The following is a 23,152-nucleotide window of genomic DNA, read 5'->3' on the forward strand; positions in this document are numbered from 1 at the left end:
TGTCTTTGGACAGAAGGACTGAGAGCTAAGGGGGGAGGGATGTTCACTTTTTATTTGTTCTGGTGGAGTTTTATGACCTTTTTTTACCTCCATATGTTTTGTGTGTGTGTGTGTGTGTGTGTGTGTGTGTGTGTGTTTAATGTGTATCTAGCCAGGAAGAAGTTTCACTTCCTTATCTGTAAATTCAAAGTACTAACAGTATCAGACTTATGGGATTGTAAGGCTTGTATATCTCTGTGTTTTTTTTTTTTTTTTTGCGGCACGCGGGCCTCTCACCGCTGTGGCCTCTCCCGTTGCGGAGCACAGGCTCCGGACGCACAGGCTCAGCGGCCATGGCTCACGGGCCCAGCCGCTCCGCGGCATGTAGGATCTTCCCGGACCGGGGCACGAACCCGTGTTCCCTGCATCGGCAGGCGGACTCTCAACCACTGCGCCACCAGGGAAGCCCTATATCTCTGTATTTTAACACATTTTTTGTTTTACTTTAAATAGGTATTTTAGATGGATAACAATGCGTTCTGTGTGAGGTGCTAAAAGAGCAGTAGAAGGAGCTCTGTAATGGCTGTTTCAAACTTCTGAGAAGTCTTTTTTGATATCCATATCTGGGCTTAAGGGTCTCACTAATTGTCATTGGCACTGTTCCGTTACCTCTCCCTTTGATGGCGTAACTTGCTGCCTGTGCTGTTATAGCTAAGCTAACTCTTCACTGTCTCTTATGCTTTGCTTTCTTTAAATATTCTGCCCTTTCTGTGTTTACCATTACTGAATAAAACAGATACACGCACAATGTAAATTCAGTTGTAAATCACCACTGACATACGGGATTCACAATTAAGCATTTCCTGAAGGTAGAAGTATAAATTGGTCCTCTTTAGGGAGGCAATTTGACAAAGTCTATCATAATTTAAAATATGTATGTCCTTTGTCATAACAAGGAATTCATCCTAAAGTTATACTTACATGTTCAAAGATGTATGAAGAAACTGAATGGTGTCTGAGTGGAAGAGAAAAGGAGTTTGGGGTAGGAGGCAGACTTAACTTTTATTTTATGGCTTTTGAAATTCTTTTCCTTTACATTATGCAGTTTACTACTTTTTATATTAAAGAGAAAAACTAGGATAAAAAGAGCCTTCTTACCACCTGTGGGTAAGACAGAATTTACAGGTTCTTATTCTATTCCTAATGGATTTTCCAGATTATATTTTTTCTTCAAGGGACAGCAATGCTGACAGTAGGCTTTTTCATTGCTCAGCCTGACGTTGTGTTGGATTTTGACAACCCTAACCTAATCATTTGATAATTGAGTCCATTTCTGATAGTAGGAATTTTATAATTTCATTGCATGAATGTGTATCTATATCTATTGCATTTATCCTTCCTGACCAGTATTCCCTACATATTCCCCCATCCTTAACCCCACCTCCATTACCTGTTGACCACCTATTTTTTCTCCATGCTCATGTACTTTATGTGTGTGTGTATGTATGTATATCAATAAACACACTGACATGAGACACACACAGAAAAAGATATTTTTTTTGGTTGTAGTTTTTCTTTTCAAACCTCATCATACTCATTTGATTGCATTTTCCTTTTTTTTAAATTTAACGCTACAATGTGCAAATACCACTAAGTCACCTGATACAACTCTAATTTACTGTTTTTAGGGATTGCATTGTGTTAATTGATCAAAGTATATTGTGGTTTATTCAGCCATTCCTGTATTGATTGAAACAACTCTGTTTATAGAGACAAGAAATTGGAAAATAAGTGACAATAAATATCTTTGTGTATACTATGTGTGGTTACTTTTGTTTCTATGTGATAGATTCCCAGGAGTAGGATGACTAGGTTAAAGGTGTAAGTACTTTAAATTTTAATATATGTTGCAAGATTTCTTTCCAAAAGGACTTTTCACTTAGACCAGTGAAATATGACAGTACCCTTTGAGGAGATATTATCAATCTTTTAAATTTGTGCCAAAGTGATTTCTCTTTGTTAAACTAATTGTTATTTCCCTGACTTTTCTAGTAAGTTTGAGTGTTTTTATAAACTTAACAACTTGGATCTGCTTTTTCTCTACATGTCAAATATTTTTTCTGATTTAATTCCTTAGTTTGTTTATGATTTTTTCATAATAGGAAATTTTAAACTCTTTATGTCTGTCTTAAGTTTCTGTTCTTTGTTAAGAATGCTTAGAAGACATGTCATCTTCTAAATTTTGTTGTAGAATGTAGTTCTGTGATTTATTTTTTACATTTGTCTTTACTGCACCTGGAATTTAATTTTTTATGTATATAATGTAAGATAAAGATCTGATGTTTTTTGCTAGATGATAAGTTTTGTGAGGATTATTTAAAAAATAATTTATCCTATCTTGTTGAAATGAAATTTAACCTTTGGCTTGTACATTTTCTTATATGTGCTGGAATTATTATTTAAGTTCTTTATTCTGTTCCACTCATCTGTGTGTCTGTTCCTATGCCAGTACTGTACTGATTTGATTAGTGTCTTTTGAATATATTCTGAAACCTGACCAGTGAAGTCCACTGCTGGTTTTCTCCTTTTGTTTAATTTTCTTGGTGGTTCTTGGACTTCCTGCGTTATAATTTTAAGGTCCTATTTCTAAATTTAAAAAAATATTCTGGGCTTTTTTCTCAAGACAGTTATTTATAAATATTGGGAAAATGTTACTACTGTGAATGAAATATTTTCCCATTTTTCTAGGTGTCTCCTTCTAAACTAGAGAAAAATTTTTTAATTAATTGTAAGTGTTATATTTCTCCCTAATAATCTATTTTTTACTAACTTCAGCTTTCTTTTACTAGAATAACTTACATATTTTAAGTATTCCATCCAATCATTGTCAAAAAGATATATATATTTCTCTTTCATTCCGATATTTATGCCAGTTAATTCATTTTTATGTCTTACTGGTTTCCTATATCTTCAAATCAGTGTTGAATTATAAAGGGTTCAGTGGGCTTCCTGCTCTAATTTCTAATTTGATTAATTTGATTTATTGACTGAGCAATAACATTCATATGGTTAAAATAATAAAGTTTTCTGGGAACAATCTCCTTCCCATCCCTTCCCTAATCTGTCCAGTTCCCACCCTGTACTCAAAGTAACCACCATTATTGGATCTCTTCCACAGATCATCAAATTTACATATAGAAGCAAGTTCTTTATATATATAAAAACACACACATGTATGATATATTCAATATATATATTTATTGTGTGTGCATACAGTCTTAATTTTATTTGAAATGGTTTTAGTGTTTTGCTACTTAGGACACTTGCAATTGTTCTTCTTTCCAAAAATGCTTAATTTTTTAGTATTCTTTTCCATAGAGCTTTTATTACAAGTGGCTGCTGAATTTTACCAAATGCCTTGTTAGCATCCATTGATAAAATCTTGTGATTTTTTTCTCCTTAATTTGTTGATATATTGAATTGTGTTGATTCCTAAAAATGAACCATTCTTGCATTCCTGCAGTAAATTATGATAGTATATTATTTTTGATATGTGGCTAGACTCTATTGTCTGATTTGATTCTTTTCTCTTTAGAATTTTTACGTTTAACTTCTAAGTGAAATTGGTTTATGGTGTTTTGTGTGCTACATACTATTAGATTTGGTACTGTTATTCTGACTTCATAAAATGAAACATTTTCGGTATTTTTCTGTGGTTTAATATTATTAGAACTATGTTTATTTTAAGATTAAGAATCTGCTGGGAACCCAACAGGTCTCAATGTCTTTGTCTATAGTAGATTTCTTTTTTTTTTTAATTTAATTTTATTATTTTTTTTACACAGCAGGTTCTTACTAGTCATCAATTTTATACACATCCGTGTATACATGTCAATCCCAATCACCCAATTCAGCACACCACCATCCCCACCCCCCTGCGGCTTTCCCCCTTTGGTGTCCATACGTTTGTTCTCTACATCTGTGTCTCAACTTCTGCCCTGCAAACCGGTTCACCTGTACCATTTTTCTAGGTTCCACATACATGCGTTAATATACGATATTTGTTTTTCTCTTTCTGACTTACTTCATTCTGTATGACAGTCTCTAGATCCATCGATGTCTCAACAGATGACTCAATTTCATTCCTTTTTATGGCTGAGTAATATTCCATTGTATATATGTACCACAACTTCTTTATCCATTCGTCTGGAGATGGGCATTTAGGTTGCTTCCATGACCTGACTATTGTAAATAGTGCTGCAATGAACATTGGGGTGCATGTGTCTTTTTGAATTATGGTTTTCTCTGGGTATATGCCCAGTAGTGGGATTGCTGGATCATATGGTAATTCTATTTTTAGTTTTTTAAGGAACCTCCATACAGTTCTGCATAGTGGCTGTATCAATTTACATTCCCACCAACCGTGCAAGAGGGTTCCCTTTTCTCCACACCCTCTCCAGCATTTGTTGTTTGTAGATTTTCTGATGATGCCCATTCTAACTGGTGTGAGGTGATACCTTACTGTAGTTTTGATTTGCATTTCTCTAATAATTAATGATGTTGAGCAGCTTTTCATGTGCTTCTTGGCCATCTGTATGTCTTCTTTGGAGAAATGTCTATTTAGGTCTTCTGCCCATTTTTGGATTGGGTTGTTTGTTTCTTTAATATTGAGCTGCATGAGCTGTTTATATATTTTGGAGATTAATCCTCTGTCCATTGATTCGTTCGCAAATATTTTCTCCCATTCTGAGGGTTGTTTTTTCGTCTTGTTTATGGTTTCCTTTGCTGTGCAAAAGCTTTTAAGTTTCATTAGGTTCCATTTGTTTATTTTTGTTTTTATTTCCATTACTCTAGGAGGTGGATCAAAAAAGATCTTGCTGTGATTTATGTCAAAGAGTGTTCTTCTTATGTTTTCCTCTAAGAGTTTTATAGTGTCCGGTCTTACATTTAGCTCTTGAATCCATTTTGATTTTATTTTTGTGTATGCTGTTAGGGAATGTTCTAATTTCATTCTTTTACATGTAGCTGTCCAGTTTTCCCAGCACCACTTATTGAAGAGACTGTCTTTTCTCCATTGTATATCCTTGCCTACTTTGTAATAGATTAGTTGACCATAGGTGTGTGCGTTTATCTCGCTTTCTATCTTGTTCCATTGATCTATGTTTCTATTTTTGTGCCAGTACCATATTGTCTTGATTACTGTAGCTTTGTTGTATAGTGTGAAGTCAGGGAGCCTGATTCCTCCAGCTCCATTTTTTTTCCCTCAAGACTGCTTTGGGTACTCGGGGTCTTTTGTGTCTCTATACAAATTTTAAGATTTTTTGTTCTAGTTCTGTAAAAAATGCCATTGGTAATTTGATAGGGATTGCATTGAATCTATAGATTGCTTTGGGGAGTATAGTCATTTTCACAATATTAATTCTTCCAATCCAAGAACATGGTATATCTCTCCATCTGTTGGTATCATCTTTAATTTCTTTCATCAGTGTCTTATAGTTTTCTACATACAGGTCTTTTGTCTTCCTAGGTAGGTTTATTCCTAGGTATTTTATTCTTTATGTTGCAGTGGTAAACGGGAGTTTCCTTAATTTCTTTTTCAGATTTTTCATTATTAGTGTATAGGAATGCAAGAGATTTCTGTGCATTAATTTTGTATCCTGCAACTTTACCAAATTCATTGATTAGCTCTAGTAGTTGTCTGGTGGCATCTTTAGGATTCTGTATGTATAGTATCATGTCATCTGCAAACAGTGACAGTTTTACTACTTCTTTTCCAATTTGTTTTCCTTTTATTTCTTTTTCTTCTCTGATTGCCGTGGCTAGGACTTCCAAAACTATGTTGAATAATAGTGGTGAGAGTGGACATCCTTGTCTTGTTCCTGATCTTAGAGGAAATGCTTTCAGTTTTTCACCATTGACAATGATGTTTGCTGTGGGTTTGTCGTATATGGCCTTTATTATGTTGAGGTCGGTTCCCTCTATGCCCACTTTCTGGAGAGTTTTTATCATAAATGGGTGTTGAATTTTGTCAAAAGCTTTTTCTGCATCTATTGAGATGATCATATGGTTTTTCTCATTTAATTTGTTAATATGGTGTATCACATTGATTTGCGCATATTGAAGAATCCTTGCATCCCTGGGATAAATCCCACTTGATCATGGTGTATGATCCTTTTAATGTGTTGTTGGAGTCTGTTTGCTAGTATTTTGTTGAGGATTTTTGCATCTATATTCATCAGTGATATTGGTCTGTAATTTTCTTTTTTTGTAGTATGTTTGTCTGGTTTTGGTATCAGGGTGATGGTGGCCTCATAGAATGAGTTTGGGAGTGTTCCTTCCTCTGCAAGTTTTGGAAGAGTTTGAGAAGGATGCGTGTTAGCTCTTCTCTAAATGTTTGATAGAATTCACCTGTGAAGCCATCTGGTTCTGGACTTTTGTTTGTTGGAAGTTTTTTAATCACAGTTTCAATTTCATTACTTGTGATTGGTCTGTTCATATTTTCTGTTTCTTCCTGGTTCAGTCTTGGGAGGTTATACGTTTCTAAGAATTTGTCCATTTCTTCCAGGTTGTCCATTTTATTGGCATAGAGTTGCTTGTAGTAGTCTCCTAGGATGCTTTGTATTTCTGCTGTGTCTGTTGTAACTTCTCCTTTTTTATTTCTAATTTTGTTGATTTGAGTCCTCTCCCTCTTTTTCTTGGTGAGTCTGGCTAATGGTTTATCAATTTTGTGTATCTTCTCAAAGAACCAGCTTTTAGTTTTATTGATCTTTGCTATTGTTTTCTTTGTTTCTATTTCATTTATTTCTGCTCTGGTCTTTATGATTTCTGTCCTTCTGCTAACTTTGGGTTTTGTTTGTTCTTCTTTCTCTAGTTCCTTTAGATGTAAGGTTAGATTGTTTATTTGAGATTTTTCTTGTTTCTTGAGGTAGGCTTGTATAGCTATAAACTTCTCTCGTAGAACTGCTTTTGCTGCATCCCATAAATGTTGGATCGTTGTGTTTTCATTGTCATTTGTCTCTAGGTATTTTGTGATTTCCTCTTTGATTTCTTCAGTGATCTCTTGGTTATTTAGTAACATATTGTTTAGCCTCCATGTGTTTCTGTTTTTTACGTTTTTTTCCCTGTAATTCATTTCTAATCTCATAGCGTTGTGGTCAGAAAAGATGCTTGATATGATTTCAGTTTTCTTAAATTTACTGAGGCTTGATTTGTGACCCAAGATGTGATCTGTCCTGGAGAATGTTCTGTGCGCACTTGAGAAGAAAGTGTAATCTGCTGTTTTTGGATGGAATGTCCTATAAATATCAATTAAATCTATCTGGTCTATTGTGTCATTTAAAGCTTGTGTTTCCTTATTTATTTTCATTTTGGATGATCTGTCCATTGGTGTAAGTGAGGTGTTGAAGTCCCCCACTATTATTGTGTTACTGTCGATTTCCTCTTTTATAGCTGTTAGTGGTTGCCTTATGTACTGAGGTGCTCCTATGTTGGGTGCATATATATTTATAATGGTTATATCTTCTTCTTGGATTGATCTCTTGATCATTATGTAGTGTCCGTTCTTGTCTCTTGTAACATTCTTTATTTTAAAGTCTATTTTATCTCATACGAGTATTGCTACTCCAGCTTTCTTTTGATTTCCATTTGCATGGTATATCTTTTTCCATCCCCTCACTTTCAGTCTGTATATGTCGCTAGGTGTGTAGTGGGTCTCTTGTAGACAGCATATATATGGGTCTTGTTTTTGTATCCATTCAGCAAGCCTGTGTCTTTTGGTTGGAGCATTTAATTCATTCACGTTTAAGGTAATTATTGATATGTATGTTCCTATGACCATTTTCTTAATTGTTTTGGGTTTGTTTTTGTAGGTCCTTCTCTTGTGTTTCCCACTTAAAGAAGTTCCTTTAGCATTTCTTGTAGAGCTGGTTTGGTGGTGCTGAATTCTCTTAGCTTTTGCTTGTCTGTAAAGCTTTTGATTTCTCCATCGAATCTGAATGAGATCCTTGCTGGGTAGAGTAATCTTGGTTGTAGGTTCTTCCCTTTCATCACTTTAAGTATATCATGCCCCTCCCTTCTGGCTTGTAGAGTTTCTGCTGAGAAATCAGCTGTTAACCTGATGGGAGTTCCCTTGTATGTTATTTGTCGTTTTTCCCTTGCTGCCTTCGATAATTTTTCTTTGTCTTTAATTTTTGCCAGTTTGATTACTGTGTGTCTCAGTGTGTTTCTCCTTGCATTTATCCTGTATGGGACTCGCTGTGCTTCCTGGACTTGGGTAGCTATTTCCTTTCCCATGTTAGGGAAGTTTTCGACTATAATCTCTTCAAATATTTTCTCTGGTCCTTTCTCTCTCTCTTCTCCTTCTGGGACGCCTATAATGTGAATGTTTTTGCATTTAATGTTGTCCCAGAGGTCTCTTAGGCTGTCTTCATTTCTTTTCATTCTTTTTTCTTTATTCTGTTCTGCAGCAGTGAACTCCACCATTCTGTGTTCCAGGTCATTTACCTGTTCTTCTGCCTCAGTTATTCTGCTATTGATTCCTTCTAGTGTAGTTTTCATTTCAGTTATTGTATTGTTCATCTCTGTTGTGTGTTCTTTAATTCTTCTAGATCTTTGTCAAACATTTCTTGCATCTTCTCAATCTTTGCCTCCATTCTTTTTCCGAGGTCCTGGATCATCTTCACTTTCATTATTCTGAATTCTTTTTCTGGACGGTTGCCTATCTCTACTTCATTTAGTTGTTTTTCTGGGGCTTTATCTTGTTGCTTCATGTGGTACATAGCCCTCTGCCTTTTCATCTTGTCTATCTTTCTGTGAATGTGGTTTTTGTTCCACAGGCTGCAGGATTGTAGTTCTTGCTTCTGCTGTCTGCCCTCTGGTGGATTAGGCTATGTAAGAGGCTTGAGCAAGTTTCCTGATGGGAGGGACTGATGGTGGGTAGATCTGGGTGTTGCTCTGGTGCGCAGAGCTCAGTAAAACTTTAATCTGCTTGACTGTTGATGGGTGGGGCTCGGTTCCCTCCCTGTTGGTTGTTTGGCCTGAGGCAACCCAACACTGGCGCCTACCTGGGCTCTTTGGTGGGGTAATGACAGACTCTGGGAGGGCTCACGCCAAGGAGTACTTTCCAGAATTTCTGCTGTCAGTGTCCTTGTCCCCACAGCGAGCCACAGCCAGCCCCCACCTCTGCAGGAGACCCTCCAACACTAGCAGTTAGGTCTGGTTCAGCTTCCCCTGGGGACACTGCTCCTTTCCCTGGGTCCCGATGCGCACACTACTTTGTGTGTGCCCTCCAAGAGTGGAGTCTCTGTTTCCCCCAGTCCTGTCGAAGTCCTGTAGTGAAATACTACTAGGCTTCAAAGTCTGGTTCTCTAGCAATTCCTCCTCCCGTTGCCGGACCCCCAGGTTGGGAAGCCTGACGTGGGGCTCAGAACCTTCACTCCTCCAGTTGGTGGACTTCTGTGGTATGTGTTCTCCAGTCTGTGAGTCACCCACCCAGCAGTTATGGGATTTGATTTTACTGTGATTGCACCCCTCCTACCGTCTCGTTGTGGCTTCTCCTTTGTCTTTGGATGTGGGGTATCTTTTTTGGTGAGTTCCAGTGTCTTCCTGTCGATGATTGTCCAGGAGCTAGTTGTGATTCTCGTGTTCTCACAAGAGGGAGTGAGAGCACATCCTTCTACTCCGCCATCTTAGTTCCTCCTCCTTCAGTAGATTTTTAATTACCTTTAATTCGTGCTATTTGGTTCTACTCAGTTCATTTCTCTTGGGTCAATTTTGATATTTTCTGTCTTACTGGGAAAACATTTTTCTCTTCGGTTTTCAAATGAATTGCCAAGAAATTGCATTTGTATTTTCTTAGCTTTGTCTTATTTTCTTTTCTTTTTCTTTTTCTTTTTTTTTTTGCGGTACGCGGGCCTCTCACTGTTGTGGTCTCTCCCGTTGTGGAGCACAGGCTCTGGACGCGCAGGCTCAGCGGCCGTGGCTCACAGGCCCAGCCGCTTCATGGCATGTGGGATCTTCCCGGACCGGGGCACGAATCTGTGTCCCCTGCATCGGCAGGCGGACTCTCAACCACTGTGCCACCAGGGAAGCCCTGTCTTATTTTCTTAATTCTCTTCTATACTTATGATTTCTCTTTTCATTTTGACTATCGTGAGTTTTCCCTCTCACTCTTTTTTTTTTCACCCCCTTATTAGACTCTCTGATTCTTTAATCATGTTTCAGAGAGCTAGCTTTTGGACTTATTTATGCTTTCTATAACTTCTTTACTTTATATTAATGTCAAATAGTATCTCTTAGTTCTTTCTTCCTAGTTCATTTTGATGCAGTTTGTATTTTTTCTAATTTCTTATTTACTAGGTTTCCCCCCCGCCTCTGCCTTTTAAAAATATTAAAAGCTATGAAGGCCATAAATTTACTTCTGAATACAAATTTTGCTAGGTCACCTGGGTTTTTATTATGATTATTAAATCATAGCTATTTTATGTTGTAGCTTACTATGTAGATCATAATTTCTCTTTTGATTTCTTCTTTGATCCAAAGATTATCTAGGTCATCTCGTCATTTATAACAAAATATTTTTGGTAACTTTTCCTAAATTTTCTATATTACGTATCTCTGAAATTAGTTTATTGTTAATATAATTTCTGTTTTTTGTTTTTTGGAACTATATTTGTCTCTTCTACAAGGTATACTGAAATAACTCAGTATATTTGTATCTTTTTTTTTCTTTGCTTTTTAAAAAATTTTTGAATTTTATTTTATTTATTTTTTATACAGCAGGTCCTTATTAGTCATCAATTTTATACACATCAGTGAGTGTATTTGTATCTTTAAAAATAAAATTATTAAAGCTCTAATAAGTTTTGCTTTATTACCTGCTGTGTTATTTGGTATATACAACTTTATAACTCATATTGGTCATAAACTATATTTTACAATTGTATAATCTTTATCCTACTCGATACTTTTTTTAACTCAAATTTATTTAATTAATTTAGGTATTTGGCTGCGTTGGGTCCTCATTGCTGCTCATGGGCTTTCTGTAGTTGCCTCAAGCAGGGGCTACTCTTTGTTTCGGTGTACAGGCTTCTCACTGCAGTGGCTTCTGTTGTTGCGGAGCACAGGCTCTAGGTGCGCAGGCTCAGTAGGTGTGGCTCGCGGGCTCTAGAGTGCAGGCTTAGTAGTTGTGGCACACGGGCTTAGTTGCTCCGTGGCATGTGGGATCTTCCCAGACCAGGGCTCGAACCCGTGTCCCCTGCATTGGCAGGTGGATTCCTACCCACTGTGCCACCAGGGAAGTCCCCACTCAATACTTTTGACCTTGAAATTATGCCTCGATTGATACATGTTTCTCTGCATTTTTTGCAGAGAACAAAATAAATTAAAACAAAATACTATTTTCCCCAAAAAGGTGCGCATTTTTCTCCCAGGTGTCTTCTTGACCATGAAAAGATGAGACCTTTAGAGTACTTTTATTTTCTGCCTCTCTTCTGTTTTCCCCTCGTTCTCTTCTTTCAGATCTTGAGAGTACTTTTACTTCTGCCTCCCTCCATCTACCCTGCCTACAACTCTTTTATTTTGAATAGATTGTTTAGTACATCTTGAATAGATATCTATTAAAATTTCTTTGGGGATAAAGTCCTTTGTTTCAAGAGTCCTTATTTATCATGTAAGTTATACATTCTTAGATATTCGGTTATTATCTAAATGTATATTACATGATATAAACTGAAAGATTCGTTGCTTATATTACCCTTTCTCATCATCTTCCCTGTTACCATGTCTCTATTCTGGTTTATTTTTTCTTATTTAGAACCCTTTCTCAATTATTTTTCTCAGTTGGGGTAACTGAGAAAATATACTCTCTCAATTCTTGCATATTTGCAATTTTTTTCATATATCAAAGTGTAAGTTTTGTTGGTATGGAATTCTTTTCTCCTTGTCCCCTGTGAATGTTATTCAACTCTTTCTTTCTCTTTTTTTAAAGTATAACAGATTAGAAGTCCAATGAGGAGCTGATTTTTTATCTTTTATAACTTACTTGCTTTTTATAGCTGGGTGCTTAAATATGATTCAGCATCCTTGAACTTTTATCCCTGATACCTTTTAATGTACATTTTCTTTCATTGTAATACTCTACTTTTTGCAGTAATAAAATATACATAATATAAAATTTACCATTTTAACCATTTTTAAGCATACAGTTCAGTGACATTAAGCACAGTAAACATTGTTGTACAACCATCACTGTCATCCATCTCTAGAACTTTTTCATCTTCCCAAACTGAAACTTTGTACCATTAAACAATAACTCCCCCTTCCACAGCCCCATTCAAGCACCATTCTACTTTCTATTTGAATTTGATAACTCTAAATACCTCTTAAAAGTGGAATTATACAGTATTTGACCTTTTGTGACTGTCTTGTTTCACTTAGTGTAATGCCTTCAGGGTTCATCCGTGTTACTATGTCAGAATTTCCTTGTTTTTTAAGGCTGAATAATATTCCCTTATATGTTATGTGTGTACCACATTTTGTTTAGCCATTCATCCATCGATGGACATTTGAGTTTGTTTCCACCTTTTGGCTTTTGTGAATATGCTGCTATAAACTTGGGTGTACAAATATATTTTCGAGTCCCTGCTTTCACTTCTTCTGGGTATACACCCAGAAGTAGAACTGCGGATCTTATGGTAATCTGTGTTTAATTGTTTTGAGGAACTGCCATACTATTGTAATTTCCATAGTGGCACCACCATTACACATTTTCATCGGCAGCACACAAAGCTTTTATTTTATCCACATCTGTGCCAATCCTTGTTATTTTCTGTTTCTTGATTATAGCCATTCTAATGGGTGTGATTTTAATATACATTTTTAATCTGTCAGTTTAAAAAAAATCTGTATCCTATGCTAGGAGGGCTCTGTGACGTTGAACCTGAGAGTAGAGAACTCATAGCACCATGCTTGCTTGGTCTTCTGTTCTTAGAATATTTTATTTTTATAGAATATTTTTAGCCCATTTATATCTGAAATATAAATGACATGAATTCAGTGATTTGCAGTTATACAGGTCTGTATCAGTGTCTTAATCTCAGTTTCCTTATCTGTGAAATGAGGGTCTTTGGTGATTTACTTCCTAGATTGTCTGATTCAGCTGTAGCATCATTCGCATTCTTACAGAATAAAGGTCAGAATTACTGCAAGGCATTTACCAGCCCTCCATAGATAGTTGAAGTCCTCCCTTTCTACCTGTCTTCTCATACATACATGTTAAAGGCCAACAACACAGGTCTACTTATTCCCTAATCATCCTTCATAATCTCTTTTAATTGTTCCTTCTCCCTGATTCTTTCCTCCACTGATTCTAACCTCCCTTCACATTTTGGTTTGGTGGAAGTCTTATTCTAAACTTCAGATAACAGCTGAGATCTCACTTGAAGAAGTCTTCCCAGTTCTCTGTGACCTAAATTAATTTCTAAATTGTTATTCTCATAGACCTTGAATTTTTAGACTTATCACATTATGCCTTTTATTAGAAGGATGTGTGTGTGTGTGATTTTTATTTGACCCTTCCGCATAGTTTAATAAGGTTCTACACTGCTGGGACCATATCTTACTCATATTATGACCTTGTGCCTATGTCAGGGCAAGTAAATACTTAGTATATTTTAACTGCATTTGAGCAAGAGTGGAAAAAACGTGTATTGACCAGTAATCAGTTTTGTGGCTTGGTGTTGCTATTTTGTCTAGGAAATGTAATCAACAATATTTTCAGTAGATTTTCTTTGTATTTTATATCTACCTTTTAGGACCAGTGTTTCTTAAGTCAGCAATAAAATTAACTACAGCAGGAACTTCATTAAAGCTACAATTTAGAATATGAAATATGAAAGATTTCTAACTTTACCCTGTATATTTCACATATATCATTAGTCACTGTTAGACACTTTGGTCTTGCTTTATATAATTCAGTGCTGAATGTGTATTTTAATGAGAGAGTTTTTGACATCAACATTTTTAACTTTTGTCTAATTTATAATATTAACTTTGAGTTCATGGAAATAGCTGCCTCTATAGATTATGGTTTGAAAGTGCTAATAAGTTCAGTCAGTAATACATGATCTTTAGCTCCTAAACTGTGAATGGTAGATTTCACTTTTTGTTCAGATCTATGTCTGAATTGAAAGGGGTCACAGTGTCTGAATGCTGAATAAAGCAGTAGAATGCTAATCAGAAGATAGAAGTACTAGACTCACTCCATTATTAACTTACACTCTGTTCAGGAATCGACATGGGTATTGGTGTCTTTTTTAAACTGGTATTAATAGTCTCTGCTACTTGATAGTTTGTGAAGTGCTTCATCACCACCATTTAAAAAATGTTTTAAATTCTTGTAGCGTTTTGAAGTAGTTATCTATTATCCCTGTTTTATAGATGCAGAGATTGAGACTTAGAGAAATTCAGTCACTGAAGATTTGGCTAGCAGTAAAATAAGTAATAGACTTGGAACTAGACCCCAGGATTTACCCCACAGTTAAGACTGTTAGCTGCAATCATGCTGTGGTGTGGTTTTTTGTTTATAGGATTCTACGTAAACGCATTGATGTTATTATCAACAAATTATCTTGAATGTCACTACAGTGTGTGTATATATATATATTCCATTGCATGTTTAAACCTGTTTCCCTCAGTGGTGTCTGGTAACAGATTAAGCTTCAGGGGTATGATTTTCATTACTTTTTCCAAGAGAATGATTTTGAAAGCTATCAAAAGCATTTTTCTATTTTTAAAATTTTCCTTCAAACCAATGTTTCCTTGCAGAATTACAAAATAATTTTAAAATCATGAGTATCCGATGTTAACTGTTAATCCTTAAGTATGTAATTAAAATTTTTGTTCAATACTTGATTAAAAACTATTTCTGAATTTTCTGTCTTTATTCCACAGAATGATAAATAACGCTGATCATCTCTAGAAAAGATATTGATTCACCTCATGTAAAGTATGCTCAGTTCCTTTCCAGTGGTGTAAGTATCTAATTCTTCTCTTAATTTTCATCCTCTCAATTGTTTTAATAAAATTTAAAAATCATTATGATTATGATCCACAAATGACAGCAGGCGTTTGTAGAGCTGAAAGAATTTTTTCATAGTTATGTGGTAAGGAATGAATTTTCAAATCTATCAACTTTCTCTTTTACCATTTCTGTTTCAAGTTTGAAGTCTAACATTAATTTTCAATTGAACATAAAATTACATATAATTTTAAACTGCTTAATAGCCTAGAAATTTGTGAAACAGATGGCTGGTATTAAATACCTTGTGACAAGCAGAATATTGGAAGAATGCTACCTTAATGCTGCCTTTTGTATGCAAACTACTAAACACCTTAGCCATTTTCTTTACCTACTGGGGATGATAATGTAGTTAAGTCTATTAGCTAATGTAGCTGGTAGACTTTCTTTGGAGTCTGGCAAAAAATACAAATTGGATGGTGGTATTATGTAGAGAGTTTTTTTTGTGCTAGGACATGAGCTGTAACCACTAGTTCATATTAAATAGGCCTCTGAATAAAAGTATTCTAGAGTAGATAAAGTATCTATTAGCTCATTAAGTACATCTTTAGAGTTCTAGTGCAGAGTGCCTTTAGCGTAAGCATTTTCTAAAATTTGGGTCAACCAATATTTCAATTAAATTCCTTCTGTTTTGGTTGACAGTTCTATAATCCAGTAAGTAGACATTAAGATAGATTTTCCTTGTTATTTAGGTTTTTTGTTAAACTTTTTTCTTCTCTCATTGGCTTTATCATATATCTAAAAGTCTCTGGAATAGGCCAGGTGGTGTGAACTGTAGCCTGAGTTGCTGCTAAGTAGCTGTGTCCTTGGGAAAGGGAAGGCACTGTGTTTGCTTTGGGCCTGAGTTTCCCTTTTTTAAAAAATACAATTTATTTGTTAATGGCTATTTTCTATAGCCATTAGAATGTAATTAAGCATCATGAGGCCAGGAATTTTTGCCTAATTTGTTCCTTGTTGCATCCTCTCTGCCTTGTACATGGTCTGACACATAGGGGTCACTCAATAAGTGTTAGTTGAATGATTTTTGTCTAAATGGTCTCCTGTTCTCTGATTGCACACCTAATTTATATCTCCCTCTGTAAACTTACATGTTTTTATCAACACTAGGATTTTATTTTCCCAAATGTGTATAAGGTGGCTGTAATTTAAAAATCTCAACCTTAATTAGTGGTAATTTAAAAATAGCTATTAAAGTATGATTGTAAATTGAATATAATCTTATTTTTCTCAAAATCTTTTTATTATGAAAAGAACATTTTTATACTATTATCTGTAGTCATAGTCTCTCTTCTCTGCGTTAGTCAGTTCTGCCATTGGTTTGAATTATAGAATCATTTTACCATACTGTGAAGCTCAATCCCCAGCAAATCTTCATTTCTTACTTATTCTCACTCTTGTCATTTTCTTACTTTAAAATTGCCTCTCCTTTGATGGTAATAATAATTGTGTGTGTAATGTGCCATAAATAGTAAGAAGGGCCTTAGTACGTCTTTAGTTGGTTAATATTATGACTGATGCAATAATGTGTTAAATCATCATGGAATAAATACCATGTATGACAAACAAAACTAATACATGACTAGACCATATTTTGCCTAGTCATTCTAGATAAAAAGATAAAGACAGCAGTCAAGCTGAAGAAAATGCTGTGTTATCCAATAAGGTCTTATTATCTGTTGATGATTTACAGGTAAGGTAGTTGTGTCATATTTGCACATATGATTTCAAGATTAATCATTTGTGAATGCTTTAACCTTCATGATTATAGGATTTAGTTTAAGAAAGTATGTTCTGGACCTCGGGCCTTATCCAAGAAGGGTTTACATATCCAAGTGGGGTAAAATTTATTGTAAAATACGTTTACTATTATGGTCTAGTAGTATGGTCTTTTAGAATGTCAGTTTATGAACTGAGGCATAATTCCTGAATTTAATTGTTCTTTTATGCTTCAGACATTGTCTGTGTTATTACAGTGTCAAAATTCTTCTCACATCATTTTCAATTACTGTTGGCCTGAGTCTGCATTCAGATTAGTAATTTGAAGTGAAAGATGTTCCTTATCCTGTGAACAGTTCTTCTGCTACATAGGAAAATTAATTCAGTTCTTACATGTTATCTTTTTCTGTTATAAAAGAATTGCTGGTATCATGGACTTAGATGACCTTTGTAGGTCATTTTAGCCATAATTTCATGATTATGTGCTTAAACTAGGTGAATTATAAGAAATAAAATTCGAAAATGACAGAATGTGTACCTTGTTTATGTTAATGCCACTGGAATATTGTTCTCAATATCCAAGAAAGCTTCTAATCTTGGCATTTTCTCAGTAAAATATTGTACCTTCAGTGTCATATGCATGATTTGATCCTGCTCATTATGCCACTATCATTCTGCTCTATAGGAGTCATACATTTTATTCTAGCAATTGTAGATCTTTTTACTTAAGGTATATCTTTGTATTAGGGACCTCTCTTGGTGCAAGGCACAGACATCTAATTTAAACAAGGTGAAGCATAAAGGGAAGTTTATGCTCTTACATAACAATATAGCAAGAAGAGCAGGAGTGGACTTCCGTGGTGGTCCAGTGGTTAAGACTCTGCGCTTCCACTGCAGGGGGCACGGGTTCAACCCCTGGTGGGGAAGAAGAGCAGGGATGAGGTAGGGGCTTAGGAATGACTAGAACAAGGGATATGAACACTGTAGAACTTTCCCCTTTGCTCTGCATTTCTTAGTATGCCTGCTTTAGTTTCCTACAAACTAGCTTCTTCTGCATGGTGAGGAATATACCAGACTAACATCTTCCCACAGCTGAGCACAGTTACAGTGACTGTCCATCTTCCTTCTACTCTAACCTGAATATTTTGAGGAGAACAAGGCTTGGTTTCCTTGTGTGCCCACGCTGTTGGCCAGAAGGTAGGGTATTTTGAGTGACATCCCCAAGAACATGTGATTGGAAACAATGAGGCATTCTGTGCAGACAAAATAATAGGTGCCTTCTGTTATATCCTTTTATGACTTTGGATTAAAAATGTTTCCCATAGTCAAGGAATCTGAAATAACATAATATTACATTGCTTCAGATACTGTGGAATCTTTAGTTCTGGTAGTTGTAATATAAACTTTAGGATGGATACTTTTCAGTTAACAGGTTAAATTCTTGTAATTTATTTTAGTTTTATGCTAATATATACAGAGTGCTGTTCCATACAGAGAAACGTTTGAAGAATTATATACAGAATTCTATCTGCTCTGATATAAATGGGATAGGAAAATATCATAATTGATTTTTTTTGTCTGTATAATAAAACAGTCCTTGAAATCTCGTATCTAAACAAGGTCAGTTTATGGTGAATTTTGAAAGTATGAAGACCTTCAAAGCATGAAGTTAGCAATGGACAACTCCATTTTCAAGAGCAAAGAATAACGTACAGAAACCTGAATTTACCAAATCATTAAGTTAAGAGGTAAATTATTTGGATTACTAAAGGGATTTGGCAGCTACTTTAAAAAATTTTTTTATTTTTTATATTTTTGCGGTACGCGGGCCTTTCACCGCTGTGGCCCCTCCTGCCGCGGAGCACAGGCTCCGGACGCGCAGGCCCAGCGGCCATGGCTCACGGGCCCAGTCGCTCCGCGGCACGCGGGATCCTCCCGGACCAGGGCATGAACCCGCGTCCCCCGCATCGGCAGACGGACCCCGAACCACTGCGCCACCAGGGAAGCCCTTGGCAGCTACTTTTAAAAAGAACTTCCTAGGATTAAGAATTAATGTGTTACTAAGCACTTGATAGAAAGGACCAAGGGCTGAGGGTTAAGATAGAAACTGAAGTGTCAAGTGTCTCTTATAAGCCATTAGGAAAATGTTTACACAGCTTTTTCAACAAATTTTGAATGTAATATACCTACTGAAAAATGTACAAATCAGTAGTGTACAACTTGGTGAATGTTCACAGCTAATGTACCTATGTAATGTAACTAGCATAGAACAGAACATTACCAACACTGCATAGCATTTTAATAATAGAGCATTTGTGTTAATAAGCAGGGTTCTTTTGACATCAGTTAGGAGAAAAAGTAAATGAGTTACTCTGGTTGAAAGTTTTTTTTTTTTCTCTCTCTCCCAACTAGCTGATGGTATGTTATGGGGGGTGTGGGGGAGGGGGTGGTATATGAAGCTAACAAGAAAATTAGCAGAGTACAGTTGTAATTGCCAAAGATTTAGAATAGCTAATAATTGGCAGCCGTCCAGGTGTCCGAAATAGAATGGCTAAACAAAACTGTGGTATATTCCTACAATGAAGTACTATTCAGTAATAAAAAGGAACAAACTGCTGATACATACAACATTGCAGATGAATCTCAAAAACTTTATACTGAAAGAAGCCTTACACAAAAGAGTACATAGAAGTTCCATTTAGATGAGGTTCTGGAACAGACAAAACTAATCTGTCATGGGAAAAAAATCTGAGCAGTGATTGCCTCTGAGGGAAGAGGACAGGGACTGACCAGGAAGGGGCATGAGGGAACTTCCTGGGGTGATGGTAATATTCTGTAACTTCATAGGGGTTTGAATTTCACAGGTGGATGTACTTCTCAGAACTCATAGATGGTAAACATAAGATTTTCATATTTTATTTTATCTAAATTTTACTTCAAGAGAAAAAATACCTGAACAAATACTGAGCTCTAATTAATGATATACATGTGGAAGTATTTAGGGGGAAGTGTACAGATGTCTGTAACTGATTTTGAAATGCATCAAAAGATGAGATGAATAGAGGGATGGATGCATAAAGGAATGGATGGATATGTAGTAAAGCAAGTAAAATGTTAATGGTAAAATCTAGGTCGTTAGTGTATGGGCATTCACTGTAAATTTATTTCAACTTTTCTCTGTGTTTAAAATTTTACATTATAAAACCTTGAAGGAAAAAAACTAGGCAATCAGGAAAGAATGTAATTGTCATGAAAACAGGACTTTTATGATGAATAGCTTGTCACAAATGAAGAGGGCAAAAGAAAATGTTGGAAGAGGGCAAATAAAAAAAAAAAATTGGAAGAGGGCAAAAGAAAATGTTTATAGGTATAAGGCAGATACTGTGGCCCATGGGCACAAATGACCTGCAGCATGTTATTTTAGGTCCACAAAATGTTTGTTTTTATTTTTAATGAGCCTGTCTCTAAAACTAGAACTGTTTCACATAAAAATTATAGATTTCTGCCTGCTTATTTTTTTTTTTAAACATCTTTATTGGAGTATAATTGCTTTACAATGGTATGTTAGTTTCAGCTTCACAACAAAATGAATCAGTTATATATATACATATGTTCCCATATCTCTTCCCTCTTGCGTCTCCCTCCCTCCCACCCTCCCTATCCCACCCCTCCAGGCGGTCACAAAGCACCGAGCTGATCTCCCTGTGCTACGTGGCTGCTTCCCACTAGCTATCTACCTTACGTTTGGTAGTGTATATATGTCCATGCCTCTTTATCGCTTTGTCACCGTTTACCCTTCCCCCTCCCCATAGCCTCAAGTCCATTCTCTAGTAAGTCTGTGTCTTTATTCCTGTTTCACCCCTAGGTTTTTCATGACATTTTTTTTTTCTTAAATTCCATATATATGTGTTAGCATACGGTATTTGTCTCTCTCTTTCTGACTTACTTCACTCTGTATGACAGACTCTAGGTCTATCCACATTACAAATAGCTCAATTTCGTTTCTTTTTATGGCTGAGTAATATTCCATTGTATATATGTGCCACATCTTCTTTATCCATTCATCCGATGATGGACACTTAGGTTGTTTCCATCTCTGGGCTATTGTAAATAGAGCTGCAATGAACATTTTGGTACATGACTCTTTTTGAATTTTGGTTTTCTCAGGGTATATGCCCAGTAGTGGGATTGCTGGGTCATATGGTAGTTCTATTTGTAGCTTTTTAAGGAACCTCCATACTGTTCTCCACAGTGGCTGTATCAATTTACATTCCCACCAACAGTGTAAGAGGGTTCCCTTTTCTCCACACCCTCTCCAGCATTTATTGTTTCTAGATTTTTTGATGATGGCCATTCTGACTGGTGTGAGATGATATCTCATTGTAGTTTTGATTTGCATTTCTCTAATGATTAGTGATGTTGAGCATTCTTTCATGTGTTTGTTGGCACTCTGTATATCTTATTTGGAGAAATGTCTATTTAGGTCTTCTGCCCATTTTTGGATTGGGTTGTTTGTTTTTTTGTTATTAAGCTGCATGAGCTGCTTATAAATTTTGGAGATTAATCCTTTGTCAGTTGCTTCATTTGCAAATATTTTCTCCCATTCTGAGGGTTGTCTTTTGGTCTTCTTTATGGTTTCCTTTGCTGCGCAAAAGCTTTTAAGTTTCATTAGGTCCCATTTGTTTACTTTTGTTTTTATTTCCATTTCTCTAGGAGGTGGGTCAAAAAGGACCTTGCTGTGATTTATGTCATAGAGTGTTCTGCCTATGTTTTCCTCTAAGAGTTTGATAGTTTCTGTCCTTACATTTAGGTCTTTAATCCATTTTGAGCTTATTTTTGTGTATGGTGTTAGGGAGTGATCTAATCTCATACTTTTACATGTAGCTGTCCAGTTTTCCCAGCACCACTTATTGAATAGGCTGTCCTTTCTCCACTGTACATTTCTGCCTCCTTTGTCAAAGATAAGGTGACCATATGTGCGTGGGTTTATCTCTGGGCTTTCAATCCTGTTCCATTGATCTATATTTCTGTTTTTGTGCCAGTACCATACTGTCTTGATTACTGTAGCTTTGTAGTATAGTCTGAAGTCAGGAAGCCTGATTCCTCCAGCTCCATTTTTCGTTCTCAAGATTGCTTTGGCTATTCGGGGTCTTTTGTGTTTCCATACAAATTGTGAAATTTTTTGTTCTAGTTCTGTGAAAAATGCCAGTGGTAGTTTCATAGGGATTGCATTGAATCTGTAGATTGCTTTGGGTAGTAGAGTCATTTTCACAATGTTGATTCTTCCAATCCAAGAACATGGTATATCTCTCCATCTATTTGTATCATCTTTAATTTCTTTCATCAGTGTCTTATAATTTTCTGCATACAGGTCTTTTGTCTCCTTAGGTAGGTTTATTCCTAGGTATTTTATTCTTTTTGTTGCAATGGTAAATGGGAGTGTTTTCTTGATTTCACTTTCAGATTTTTCATCCTTAGTGTATAGGAATGCCAGAGATTTCTGTGCATTAATTTTGTATCCTGCTACTTTACCAAATTCATTGATTAGCTCTAGTAGTTTTCTGGTAGCATCCTTAGGATTCTCTATGTATAGTATCATGTCATCTGCAAACAGTGACAGCTTTACTTCTTCTTTTCCGATTTGGATTCCTTTTATTTCCTTTTCTTCTCTGATTGCTGTGGCTAAAACTTCCAAAACTATGTTGAATAAGAGTGGTGAGAGTGGGCAACCTTGTCTTGTTCCTGATCTTAGTGGAAATGCTTTCAGTTTTTCACCATTGAGGACGATGTTGGCTGTGGGTTTGTCATATATGGCCTTTATTATGTTGAGGAAAGTTCCCTCTATGCCTACTTTCTGCAGGGTTTTTATCATAAATGGGTGTTGAATTTTGTCAAAAGCTTTCTCTGCATCTATTGAGATGATCATATGGTTTTTCTCCTTCAATTTGTTAATATGGTGTATCACGTTGATTGATTTGCGTATATTGAAGAATCCTTGCATTCCTGGAATAAACCCCACTTGATCATGGTGTATGATCCGTTTAATGTGCTGTTGGATTCTGTTTGCTAGTATTTTGTTGAGGATCTTTGCATCTATGTTCATCAGTGATATTGGCCTGTAGTTTTCTTTCTTTGTGACATCCTTGTCTGGTTTTGGTATCAGGGTGATGGTGGCCTCGTAGAATGAGTTGGGGAGTGTTCCTCCCTCTGCTATATTTTGGAAGAGTCTGAGAAGGATAGGTGATAGCTCTTCTCTAAATGTTTGATAGAATTCGCCTGTGAAGCCATCTGGTCCTGGGCTTTTGCTTGTTGGAAGATTTTTAATCACAGTTTCAATTTCAGTGCTTGTGATTGGTCTGTTCATATTTTCTATTTCTTCCT

General features: G+C 36.0%; 1 protein-coding gene across 9 annotated transcripts in view; it reads left to right on the plus strand.

Moving 5' to 3' along the window:
• The window catches only part of HMBOX1 (homeobox containing 1), a 185,312-nt gene that overhangs the window by 68,624 nt on the left and 93,536 nt on the right, over positions 1–23,152 (plus strand). For all 9 annotated transcript variants that reach the window (XR_009564410.1, XM_030879145.2, XM_030879150.2 and 6 more), the window contains exon 2: positions 14,929–15,008. Coding sequence is in view for 8 of the 9 variants with exons in the window: in XM_030879145.2 (XP_030735005.1) it covers positions 14,986–15,008 (23 nt within the window). In the remaining variant the exon portion in view is untranslated. The remainder of the gene's footprint in view (positions 1–14,928; positions 15,009–23,152) is intronic.

This window comes from Globicephala melas, chromosome 6 (assembly GCF_963455315.2).
Source record: "Globicephala melas chromosome 6, mGloMel1.2, whole genome shotgun sequence".
In the NCBI taxonomy this organism is placed as follows: Eukaryota; Metazoa; Chordata; class Mammalia; order Artiodactyla; family Delphinidae; genus Globicephala; species Globicephala melas.